General features: G+C 37.1%; 1 protein-coding gene and 1 non-coding gene across 2 annotated transcripts in view; both read left to right on the top strand.

Annotated features, from left to right (window-relative positions):
* plxna2 (plexin A2) overlaps positions 1-13,832 on the top strand; it is a 205,948-nt gene that overhangs the window by 76,348 nt on the left and 115,768 nt on the right. Inside the window, exon 4 of the mRNA XM_046869113.1 lies at positions 13,623-13,757. Within this exon, the coding sequence (XP_046725069.1) occupies positions 13,623-13,757 (135 nt within the window). The remainder of the gene's footprint in view (positions 1-13,622; positions 13,758-13,832) is intronic.
* On the top strand, positions 2,721-2,793 carry trnag-ccc. The gene has a single exon. It is a non-coding gene; the product is annotated as a tRNA-Gly (tRNA).

Raw genomic sequence — 13,832 nt, forward strand, 5'->3', positions numbered from 1 at the left:
AAAATTCAGTACAAATCCTTTTGCAACTGTCCTCAGCACAACCCAGTCAAAGCAGTGTCAACTTGGTGAAACATGTACAAAAAAATCAAGATGCCATACGGAAATCATGTTGGAGAGCTCACTGAAGCTCACAGCTAAAACATTCTTCAGTGACATGGTTACTGTCTGTCAAGGTATGCAGGAATTCATATATATGTTTCCTTTATTATAAACTAATGCACTTAGCAAGTTTATTAGCTGGCTATTATGTTGTGTCAGCTACTACTTTTTAACCTAGTCGATTAGGTTTCTAGGCAACCAAATATGAGACCTCACACACAATCTTTTACTTGCCCACTGGAATAGCTAATACATGTATATTTTCATATCTTGTAAAAAATCATTAATAAAGATATTTTTGGGAGCGGTACTAGCTACTTTGAACTGTTATTAACAACTCTTAGATTTTAATTGCTAATACATTTATTTATTTCTTGCTTTTTTAAATAAGATGGTCGCTAAAATTTCTTGCATGCTAGCATTGTTGGAAGGCTAATGTTGGATTTAACAAGCTATTCTTTAGCTGAAAGAGCAGGAGTGTGTGCCTGTTTTATGTAAGACTAGGCCTACTTTTACAGCCAAACTCTGTATTTATTACACCCGTTTAATGTGCAATGAAACATTTAGCTCAACTATTATAATCAGTATTTGTAGACAGCAGGGTGCATCTTTATCAGTTCCAGGTTTCAGTTCTAAATGTGTGAAGCTCATTGTTTATACAGGTAGGTTAGACTGTCCTCTGAATATCCTTCACGTTCAAATCAGATTTTGAACAATTACTTGGAGAAAAGAGACGTTGTCTTGTGTATTCCTGAATTTCATCCCTGCAGGTCTTTCTGAAGTCTCCTGATGGAGTGCCACTAATTATAGATGCAGCACTTCTGAGAAGCTCTGTGCAGTCACCATTGATTATGTTCTAACGTTCTTTGCTTATTTGGTTTCCTCTCATTCCTTTGATAGTTTTTGATCCCCCAAACCCCATTAAGCTGTGCCTCTCTCCAACTCTAAAACACTCATTTGCCAGTTCTGACCTCAGCTGAAAGCTCTTATTTTAGATTTCAGCGAGTGACGTGGGTAGCTGGGGAAGTGGTTGTGGCTTTCGATATTGCTGACATAGGAATTGTACTGTGGCTTACGGTGTAGCTCATAACCATTTAACAGAACAATTGCACACACATAAAGTAAAATCGCCACACTGAAGTATTTCTTACCAAGCAGGCCATTGGTCTGTAAAAAACACTCTTAACAGAAACTATGCACATGTTTATTTGCTCATCGAGTTTTCTTAGACACTTCTATTTTAGAAGCCCAAATGTGGGCCCGTAAGGTTGTTCTGAGTGTTTATATTATGTAGCCTTGCAGAGTTAGCATGTTGGTTAATACCAAGTATAAACATCCTGACTGCTTTCTAGTACATTTTGGAGATCACTCTGACTGATTACTGTTGTAATATTGGAGCAAATAGTGTGGAGTACAAAGGTTTTAGCCCACATCGAAAATTTGAAAGTAAACATTAAGATTGGAATAAACAATTTTTTTTTACATTTTAAAATATTTAAAATGAATCAAGTAAATGTTCAGTATCTTGAATATTTAATATGACATACAGCTTTTGGAACCCACTGTAAATTCTGACAAATTCTGTGCTGTTATAAACATTTAATATCTAATATTATTAACATTATATTATTTAACAGGCCCACAAAAGCCCCCCACATTCACACATGAGAATACTCTTTATGGTGAAATAAATTCACCAATGTTTTTGTTATACTTTTACTTCTTTTTCATTTATTTGTTTTTTCCTCAGCTTTAATGAGTTCCACATCAAACTCATATGATTTCTGTAACATGAGCATAATTTTAAAATGATTAATGAAAATTGAGCCAAGTGTTTTAATTGTCATGTCGGAAAAATGTAAAATGAGCCAATGTAAACAGAACGAAAGGTTAAAAAAACTGCTGTTCCTCCCCCACTGGATTGCTTTAAACAGCTCTGTGGTTCAACTGCAGGAGAAAAGGATACTCAAAAAAGAGAGGACAGAGGAATGTGGCCTCCTAGTAAATCCTAAAGTGGGACATTTAAGCCAATTAGGCAGAGGAAAAAAAACACCAAATACCAAAAAGTTCAGCAGGGGTTATTCAAAAACTCATTCTCAATGTGCTGACTTGGCCCGAGTCCTCAATTTTGGGTCACAGCTCTACATTTAGCTGACTGCTTATAAGCATTACAAAATTGCTTAAATTGCTTATAAGCCGAAAGTTTCACAAAGATTCACAGTTAGATTTTGGTGAAAAATAGGGTAACATCCGGGCCCCCAAATGGTTGTGAGAAAACTGAAATCATTCTGATCCTGATGGCCTCGGTTTAAAAAGATAGATTCAGCTGGTACCATGTTCCTTGGAAGGAGCAAGTGTTAGCCTTCAACCTCCCCACTCTTAGAAAATGGCTGATTTTCTATTTATTGAGCATAGATGAACACCACAACAGAGTAACATCAAAATGACCAGATTGTGCAGACTCTGCATGTAATTTCAAAGTTAGTGTTTTGATTTTTTTAAGAAACAGTATGATTGATAATCAGTACAATTAATAGTGGTATTTGAACGCATTAATGTTTTAACATTTTATTATTACAGAAATATATATTTATATACTGATATATAGTAACTAAAAGAGGTCCCCTGGTGGTCTAGTGGTTAAGATGCAGCGCTCCCACCGCTGCGACCCGGGTTCGATTCCCGGTCAGGGAACCATCCCCAGCCACTCTCGGTCCCAAGCCCGGATAAATTGGGGAGGGTTGCGTTAGGAAGGGCATCCAGCGTAAAAACGTGCCAAATCAAACGTGCGGAGGATCCGCTGTGGCGACCCCTAACGGGAGAAGCCGAAAGAAAGTTTATATAGTAACTAAAAGCCAGTGCATTTCGGTTGATAGGTAGGTTTAATATGATAATATCTAGGTTTATATTATGCAGAAAATGATTTAATTCTTGGTACATTTACGAATGCAGTTTTTGTCTTTTCAAACCTAAAAAGAAATGACTTTTTTTTTCAATTACACTATTTACAAAAGGCATTTATCATCACAGTGTTTAAAGCATGATGATTTGCCAATACTGAGTGTTTAGTTTGACACTTAAATGTGTCGGAGTCCTATACCTAAACTGCAATGGGATCCATAATATCACGTCTCCTACACGTGGGACAGAGTCACAGAGGGTCACATGCACTATGGGAAATTTCTTTAATAGGGATGTCATGAGTTCTTTAGCTGCAGGCTGTCAGACACTTAATATAGATAAAATATTAATGAGGTATGTGACATCCACCTACGAAGACACTAAACCTTGCCTAGCTATTTCATACTCCATCTCCACTAGAATAGATGGATGATTTTCTGATTGTTCGCTAATAGATTTTGTTGCAGTCTAAGATCATAGTTTAAATCCTAATTTTTTTTCCTCTTTGACAATTCTCGAGAATAGTGTGTTTTGATTTGTGTACATAATACGTAATACATTACCTTGTACAACCTACTTCTAATAATATACAGTATGTACATGTGGCTGTAGTGACACTTCTTTTTTCATCTGCATACTTAATATAAATAATTTTAAATAATTAAAATGAGCCTCACTGATGATGACGTATGTATGTGTTAAATCTTTGTCTAATTATCCAATTAACTAAGCAATGCTTTAATTGTGCATATATAAAAGGTTCAGTGTGCATGCATAATGTGGGCTTCATTTAAATCCTCACATGTGGCTAGTAAATTCTATGCTATGCATTCATCTGATATGCATGTGTTCATATTTATATGAGTTTGCATGTCTGGTGAACTTAATTAATTTTATTAAGCAACATATTTAAAGCATCTATTCACTCCTACTCAAAAACATGTTATTTCCCAAGCAACCACTATACAGTGGAACCTCGGAGCTCGCGAGAGTTAGGGACCAAGACCGGTCGCGAGTTCCGAATTTTCCCGACCTTTTGATACGCCCCTTCCAACCCAGTAAAAACCCAAAGAACACTATACGAAATCGATTTAAATGAGTAAATAACACTATTTCACTCCATACATAATAAAAATAGTTTTAAAGCATTTTTTAGACAATTTTAATGAGATAAACCTTGTTTAGAAATGTTAAAACTAGCGTTTTGAGCAGCTCGCGGTTGCTCACGAGCCGATCTGAATGAGAGTCGCCGGTCGGAATGAAAGTCGCGAGCATGCGAGGTAGCGAGCGCTGAGGCCGCGAGCTCCGAGGTTCCACTGTATTACAAAAATTCACATATATTTAAAGGTATACTGGATTATATTAGGAATTTTCCATGTACAGTTTTGATGCATTTTCCTTTAAAATTTACATTTTCAAAAGTATCTGCCGTATAACACAGAAATCTGTAATGCAGGCACTTGGTAGCTTAAAGTATAAGAGAATGAAACTGCTGCTTTAACCACTCAAATTACAAGCTGGAGTGATCTCTATGGCATCTAATCACTTCAGTTTTTTCACCGCCTATGATTGAATGGTCAGAGAGTGCATGAATCAGAGCTTGCAAACTGAATCTGTAGCAAACTGCACACGCTTAAAAATATTTAGTTGTTTTTTTATTCCACAGTGGCTGACAGAGGAGATGAAAATGATTTGGTCGCAGATATACTTTTCAATAAAAGCAGGGCATAGCAAGTCAAGTCAAGTCAAGTCAAGTCAAGAGGCTTTTATTGTCATTTCTACTATACACAGTGGTACACAGTACACAGTAAAAACAAGACAAAATTCCTCCAGGACCCTGGTGCTACACTAAACAACATAAAGCTACAACACACAACATAAAGCGACATAAAGTGCATTGAGTGCAACCTAGTGCAAACAGTGCAGACAAAAGACAGTACAGACAGACAACACAAGACAGTGTGGGACAATACACATAACACAAGATAGCGCCGACCAGTAAACCTACTGTATACTCTGAATATACAGTACTGTGCAAAGAGGACTATAAAGGCTATAACCAGGAGTATATGTAAACAAACACAATGCAGTGCAAAAACAGCAGTAGCATCAGTCAAGAGGTGCAAAAAACTGCATGTAAACGGTATAATATGGTTTATATAAATAATAAATAAATAAATGGTTGAGGTTGAGGAAATGATTGAGATGAGTAATGAGTGTGTGTTGAGTTCAGGTTGTACAGTTTAGTAACACACAGTTGAGTGTTTGTGTGTGTGTGTGTGTGTGTGTGTGTGTGTGTGTGTGTGTGTGTGTGTGTGAGTTTCAGTTTAGATGAGGAAATCATCTAAGGTCATCATGAGGAAAGGTCAGCCAAAACAAGCTTTTTCAACACACCTTTGTGTTTCCTTTCCTGTAGAATTTGCACAGAAACACACAATTTGCCTTAATTTTAAATCCCTATGAAAACCTGGGGTTTTCACAGAAAACCCAGGGTTATTTTATAAGGTTTATATTGATGCTTTTGCTAGAGACAATGTATGTGATGTGGCTGCAGTTGAAGAAGACTTGTAGAATTGTGTTCATTGAGTTCCTTGCTTTATTAATGGCATTCATTGTTACTGCATGAGATTCATGTTTCTGATGCAACGCGTTTCTGTATAATATTGATAGTCGTAACCATGGTATTAAGAGGTGGATTGATTAAGGCAGGACAACCACTAAAGGCCTATGTGTGAAATGCATGAACCACCACTGACTAGAAATAGAATAACCTTCTAAAAAATGCAATAAAAAATGCAACTGCAGCAGATTTGTAGTTACTGCATGTATGATACTGGGATAAGATGTATAAATATATAACTTATGTATTGTTTCTCTCATTTGTACAAGGTCTTTAATATACTGTAAATCATTTCAGACAGAAAGGTAATGTAGGTTAAATGACCTCTCAAAATATGTTTACCCAGAACTGATTAGTGTAACAGAGATCTAAAACTATTGTTTTTTTTTTCTTTGTGTCAAGCTGATGGACACAGTAAATTGATGTTTTAGTTTGAGCATATCAGGTTCATAGCATATTTACTCAGGAGATTCCAGCGGAGGAAGTAAGTGTAGAAAATCCCTGTATGTGTGTCTCTCATAAAGTGTGTAAACCATAAGCTCGAGGAGGACATCTCTCAGACCTGCTGAGAGCTCAGTAGGAATCATACGCAATGGGGTGCCTTGTCTACGAGTGTGCATGAATATAGTGAGGAAGAAACGTGTGTGAAAGAGAAATGAAGCGAGAGAGAGAACGTGCTTTTCATCTCAGATTGACGTCGTAATCCGTCCTGTGGTCTATCTCCAAGATGCTGTAATCCATTTTAACTGTGTTGACTTGTGTTGATTCACATTCACTCTTGCTTTATCTGGGTGATTCAGAGGCAAGAGAGAGTGAGAGAACAAGAGGGAGAGAGAGAGAGAGAGAGAGAGAGAGAGAGAGAGAGAGAGAGAGGATCCATTCATGCAGCACATAGTAACAGACACTAATTACTTCACGCCTGAGGAATTTTTCCGAACAGCAAACCCTAACAGGGTCAAATGTAATCTGCTCGTCCTGCTCTGGATGGGTTAAACCAGAAGCCTGTGGGGTTAACACGTATAGTATGGCCTGCCTCTTTCTCCTGTTGCTAACTGCTTGTCGCCAGATAGGTGTCTTTGAAGTGACAGAATGACAATTGTGCACGCAGAAGCAGACAAGCAGAACTGACTGAGAACACAGCAACACATTCCTACACTCCTACACTAAATTATGACCAAATTAGCAGGCCAATGTGAACTGTACTTCGTAAGAGTTCATTTCAGGATGTGGGCCAGTATGCAGCAAAAAACATTATGAGAGTCCAGTGATATACTGTGATATACAATTACATGCCTACATGGTTAATCAGGTCTGGTTAAGCAATTAGTATGGCTAATTAGCAGGGCAGTGGGCAGTAAAGTATTTTTATTTTATTACTGTAAGTAATTAAGTAAGTTTATGAAGTATCTGCAGTATTTTCATTTTGGGCAACATTTACTTTTAACAATATTTTCTTTAGTTTTGCCTAATATACGACATTTTACTATGTTTTAGAAAAACATGCCATTCCTTACTATTTTGAAATGATTAAATAAACTGTCACAAAATACACAACTGTAAACCAGCAGTTCTAATGAGATCGTGTGTGAAGTAAGCGTCTCACTGTGTGTCGGTAACAATAGAAAACGATTGTTTAAAAGGTGTGATAAACAGAAGAATAAAGCAACAATTAATTATTCATATAGGGTTTTCAGGGAGCGGTACTTTTGATTCTGCAGTACATTCAAACACATTTTCTTTTGAATGTACTGCAGAATCAAAAGTACCGACTTTTACTTTTTTAAGTATAAATGCAAAAGGAAAACTGTTACTTTTACTGGAGTAATATTTAAGCAGTGGGACTTTATCAACTCATAATGAATAGTGACAAACAACATTCACCTTTTAATTTCAACTAAATAGTAATCAATTCATAAGTATAAAAATGCAACATTACTTTGCAGGAGCTATGTTTTTCTTACTGGCGCTTCATATCAACAGTTTGACTAAGGTCAGGAACTCTGAATAAAAGAGACATCTGTTTTGAAGCAGATCAATCATTCACTACTCGACTCAACTGCTCGACTGGCCCACCATCCCACAGTGTAAGAGAAAGGTATCCATCAGACCTCCTTTCTTGGTGGTGGAATGAACCTCTCCTAGATGTCCGTACATCTTTAAACAATCGTTAAAGACCTACATCTTCCTGAAACACTTGAAATAGAGCTTATTTTCCTTGCTTGTTTTATGTCCTAATATATATACAGTGGAACCTCGGGTTACGAACGCCCCGGCATACGTATTATTCAGGTTACGAATCGCAGTTCATCAAAATTTTTGCCCCTGGTTACGAACAAAATTTCAGGATATGAACGTCGCGCACCAAAAAATCACAGGCAAGTCGGTTCTTTTCTTATTGCCACCCACGCTCTATCCACGCGTATCGGGATACGAACTTTTTAGGTTACGAATAAAGTACTGGAACCAATTAAATTCGTAACCCGAGGTTTCACTGTATATATATATATATATATATATATATATATATATATATATATATATATATATATATATATATATATATATATATTCAAGAGGTGCTATGATTCCTCCATTCAGTTTTAGGCTTAAGTTTACAACCAAGTGAACCTGTGTTGACTTATTCATTTATATTTTTTTGTACATCGCTCTGGATAAGATATACCTGCTAAATGTAAATGCTGTAAATTTAAAATGTCTGCTCAGGTCAGAGATGACAAAACTCATGTGATTGTTAAAAAGTGATGATCTGCAACAGAAAGTTTTTTATAAAAACAACAAAATAAAACAAAACTAAATCACTCTGTCAACTTAAAATATTTTCTTTACAATATTTGATTGCTATGTTTGATCCCCTGAAATACAATGCTGTCTCTGTATCAAAGAGTGGTCTAGCGGTTAAAGAAGTCAGGCCTATCGGTCTTTTGATATTAGCAAGAGCTTATTTTAATCCCTGGGTATGAACAGTGGCACCATCTTGCTAATGGTTATGATCTACAGAGACATGACTGATTCCTTATTCATTTCATTACCATCAGCTTATTAAATTTCAACAGTGGTGTAAAATATTTAAGTCAATGTACTTCATTACTGTACTTAACTCATTTTTTGCCTACTTTCTACGTTTACTGAGTACAAAAGATATATGCAGCTTTAACTCTCTTCTCAAATACATTTATGATGCAAAATATGTAGTTTTTATTTTACTATATTTTATTTGACAATAACCACTTACATTTTGCAATCAGTCAGTCAACTCAGAATATTTGGTTTTACTTTATGTTAAATTATTTTCTTTAATTCTATTTGTCCATGCAATACTAATAGATTGTATTTTAGCAAATAAACCCTCACAAATCAGCTGTTTTTGGCTTGGTGTTGGAGACTAGTGTATCTTTGAGCCAACATTCAATAAGAGTAAAATATTCAAGTATTGTTCAAATCAGATACTCTAAGACTTTTTCTTTTTTTATTTGAATTGAGGACTTTTTAACTTGTAAGGGAGTAAGTTTAGCAGTAGGACATCTCTATTTTTACTCAAGTATAATTTTCAGGTATACTTTATACCTCTGAATTTCAATTTGAGAAAGCTGTGTTGACCAGGCTTCATTCGATCCAAATTATAAAAAGCCATTAGTTCAGTTAAACATTGACACATTAAATCATAGGACTTAAATGCCTCACTATCCCAAGCATAAGGCACAAATCACCTCATGCTGTTCAGCTGCACCTCTGTGAGTGCATATGGCACTTTGGAAACACAATAGTTTTTCTTTTTAGCTGTGTTTATTAATGGAGAGAACAAGGCAATTTCAACTTCTACAGCCTTTCCTTGCACCCCATCGCTCTCACAGTGGCAGTCTCATTCACTTCTGCAGTAACAGTTTTTTCCCCCCAAGTCCCGGTCTGCCTGGATTACACATCTAATCCATCACCTGTGTCAGTTTGAAGAATTCAGGTGCCAGCAAATGTTCTCGTTCTCTCTCCTTCTTTCTTTCTCTCTGATGATTTAAAACAGACTCTTTTGTTCTTCCTGCTGTAGCACAATAGCATCTTCCATAATGTGCGTGTTACAACTGTGGCCTTCAAGTGGTTCGTGTCACTTCGCATCCACGCACCCTGAGCACTGAATCAGTGCTCAGCTTCAGCGGGAGTGTGCAGAAGGGAGGGTCAGAGTGAGTATGGAAAAGAGCAGGAGAGGCATTTTTCTTTGATGGCAAGCTCACGGTAGAACCTGTGGATTCTGTAAACATGGTCGTGCACAGAATAAAGAGCAGAAATCAATGGGTTTTTTGTTTTTTTTTCGGTGGGGCGGGGGGGTGGTTAACACACACCCATGCACTTGTTTTTTTCGTACGGATGCAAGTGGACTAAAATTTCATGTAGGTTCATTCAAAAACAATTCAGGAATCGTACTGTGTGTTTGACCACCCACTGGTTGTGAAACTATCATGCGCTCTGAAAACAAACAGAAAAACAAAAACAAAATAACATTGTCAAAAGTAAAAAAGCTTGCAAACAAATCTTAGTTTTTTTCAGTGTACCTGGAGTTTAGTCTGAACAAATAATCAGAAAGGAGTGTGTGAATAATTAAAGGCAAGAAAGAAAGACACTTTTATTTACCACATTATCTGTGTAAAGCTGCTTTTAGACAATGTTCATTGTTAAAAGCGCTAAACAAATGAAAATGAATTGAATTGATTTGAATTAAACATTGAGAGAATTGTGGAGTGAGCACAAAAAAGAAGGGATGAAGGCGAAGGTAGAGCAGACGAGAAATGCTTAGTGAAGTCTGTATAACATTCCCTTTACAATGGATGTGTGTGTGTGCGCACGTCTTGGACATTCATTTTATACACTGTCCACTCTTGTACATATAGATGAAGTGAAACTTGGCTGTGTGTAATACAATGTGTTTTACACATCCTGGAGTTCTCTAGTGGCGGTGCCATAATGTAAAAACCAGCTGGAAAAGGCTTACATTTTGAGGCCTTGACTGCATACTGAATTACACACACAAATATGCTCCCACACACAGATAAGCAGCTCACGAATACACTAATAAAAGAAGCAAATACACAAAAATGCAATCATAGATCTTCATTGAGAATTAGAAGAATACAAGTTCAATTAAATTATATTAATAAAAAAGTTCTAACGGGAAACTGAGAGAGAAAGAGAAAGAGAACGAGAGAGAGAGTATCCTAGATTTCACACATAAGCAGCATGTCTGCTTTAGAGAAATCATTGCATGGAAGATCTTTTGTCTGCTCACCCCCCTGCTTGTGATTGAGTTTTGAGGGAATCGAGAAACATCAAGCAAGATTGATGCATCTACGATTAACAGAGTCAGCGTAATGCGCAGTATAAGGGCAGACCGTGTGAGGCTGGCTGTAATTACAACAGCGTTCACTCACAAATGTAACACGAGACAGTGTCTTCGTAAACAAACCGAATATTTGTTGATTCGTATTTCCTTTGTTAGTGCAATGAGTGACATCACACAAAACAACTGAAGGCATGTAGGATTGTTGTGTGCTGTTCAGATTTCAAGTCTTTTGTGACTCAATCGAATGTCCAAATTAAAGAAAATGAGTAATATAGAAAGAAACGAGTGGAAGATAAGGTTGGATTTCTGTGTACTTACATCAGCATCGCATACAGTAGACTGAGTAGAAATGGTAATAGAAACATCTTTTAAACTGTTATTGATACAAGACATCTAAGAAAGCATTTAGAACCTATAGCCTTCTAAGTATATATCTTAAAAAGAAATAAAATATTTCATAAAATAGCTAAATCTTTTCTCAACCTCTTCCATGCACGATTTCTGCTTATCAGTAGGTACTGTACTTATGAATAAATGGACAGGAGCAGAAGACGATATTTTGGCGATTTTACAATAATGTGGAAATTATAGGGAGGTAATAATAACATCAGGCTAAAATTAATAAAATGCAGCTATCAAGGAGATTGTACAGAATTGATGAGAATTAAAGCTACATAGGATTTTCATCTGTCCAGGAATTTCAGTACTCATATTTATTAGTCAGCTATAATGCATTATCTTGAATAACTTGCTTGAGTTTAAGCAGGTAAACATGTAAATTGCGTTACCAGGTACTGTAGGTTACTGGGCAACTGAAACATGAGAACATTGGAGTTTTTGCTAGCTAGTGCATGTGTGTGTGTGTGTGTGTGTGTGTGTGGCACGCTCTGTTTAAGTAGACTTTTACATCATTTCACACTCTGTGAACCCGCCACTTCTCTTCCCCTCTGTAACCACAATCCTTTCAGCAACCTCCTGAGCGAGCTCACAAGCCACAGTCACTTGCCTAGCATGCACCACTGCTTTCTGGCTCTGAACGCTGCGTACCTCTGAGCGATCGCAGTGTGTGTAGTGGACACACAGATCTCGGTGACATACGGTCGCCGCGCCACACACCCGTGGTTAGATCAGGGTCATGCTTAGGTCAGCAAGGGAGGAGAGAAGCGACATGCTTTATGAATGAAGGTATTTACCTTAACGACTGTGCGTTGGCATACTGTAAATGTCAGGTTAGAGACTTGTGAGCCTGTGGAGACCTTCTGCCTCCCTGCACAAGCATGGATTTCTCATCTACAACAATATATGTGCAGTGTAATGGTAATGTCGGATTGTTTGAAAGCGCTTGTGCTGGATGCTTTTATCCTTGACTATGCTCAAGGTCATGATTCTGTAGAGAGGGAATTGCCATACATCAGGCTTGATTTGTGTTTTGGGGGAGTCTCAACAGGTTTCACCCTGTTTTTTGCTCCACTGATTGATTGAATACAAAAAAATAAAGGAGGCAGTAAATTGTACCTCATCAAATACTGTAGTTATTTGATTTGCTAGAAGAGAAAAAAAAAACTGCTTTGGATTTAAAAGGTATTTCCCTTCACTAAATCAGCAGGCAGATTTCATCGCACTGTTTGGCACAATGCTTCATCAGGCAGAAATGTGGGCTCAAATATAAAGTGGACTGAACATGGGCATTTGGGTAATAAAACAAATACTGTAGCAAACCGGAACATATCACATTTATAATAGATGTAAATGATGTATTAACCTAAAGACAGCTTTTTTCAAGAAAGAAAATAGTTTCTGGTCTGATTAATGAAGTCATGACATGGTCCATTCAATAAAAAGTAAAAAAAAAAAAAGTGTTTGGACAAAGAGGCATTCGTTTATTCTCTGCTTCATGTTCAAACCAGATGTCTCATCTGTTCAGCGTCTGTAGTGCTAATAAAAAGTGGTAACATGAGGCGTCACTGTGAAACAAAACGTAACCAGTCCACCATTAATGTTAATGTCTTATTTATAGCCATGAACGAATCACTAATCAATCAAAAACTATTTATTCTCATCACTCGGTAAAGTTTTCTATGTAGGTCAAGCAGTTTTTTGAATAAACGTCATATAGCATGTACAGTGTACTACTACTACTGTCTCATTAAATATCACTTCAGCATATCACAAGATCATTTTTTTTCTGGTTGTTTTTTCTATCAGGCTTTGTTATCCATGAGCTTAAAAAAAGCCTCCAGACAGGGCTATGCGGTTTTCCCCCTTTTTTTTTTCTTCTTTTTTTTTCCTTGCCATTAAGCTGTCTCCACATTGTTTTCTGTATTGACGTACCATATATTCTGCCATTGTGAAGTCCCACTAGACAGATGACCAACCTCGAGTCAACCCCCTCCACACACAAGCCACACATATATATGTGTCTGCTTTCAATAATGGAGGATTGTTGAATGGAACTAAACATCTTACTGACTAATAAATGAGATGTCCATGTCCATGATAGCTCTCCTAGCCTGATTTAATACTATGAGGGGAAATAAAAAGCGTTAGTTATTTCCATACTGATATCTGATCATGTGCAAAGCACACCACTAACAAAGCAGCTGTACGCCTGTGGTTATTTGCTAATGTGTGTGTTATTTCCTCTTCTTCTTTTAGATCCGTGTGGATGGACCTCCTTATGGCGGTGTGCAGTATGAGACAGTGTCTGTCATTAAGGACAGGACCCCTATTCTCAGAGACATGGCCTTCTCACTGGACAATAACTATATTTATGTCATGTCTGAGAGACAGGTCAGTGTGACACACACACACACACACACACACACACACACACAATGTTTATTGAACACAAATGCAGCGTCCACT

This window comes from Silurus meridionalis, chromosome 16 (assembly GCF_014805685.1).
Source record: "Silurus meridionalis isolate SWU-2019-XX chromosome 16, ASM1480568v1, whole genome shotgun sequence".
Lineage (NCBI taxonomy): Eukaryota > Metazoa > Chordata > Actinopteri > Siluriformes > Siluridae > Silurus > Silurus meridionalis.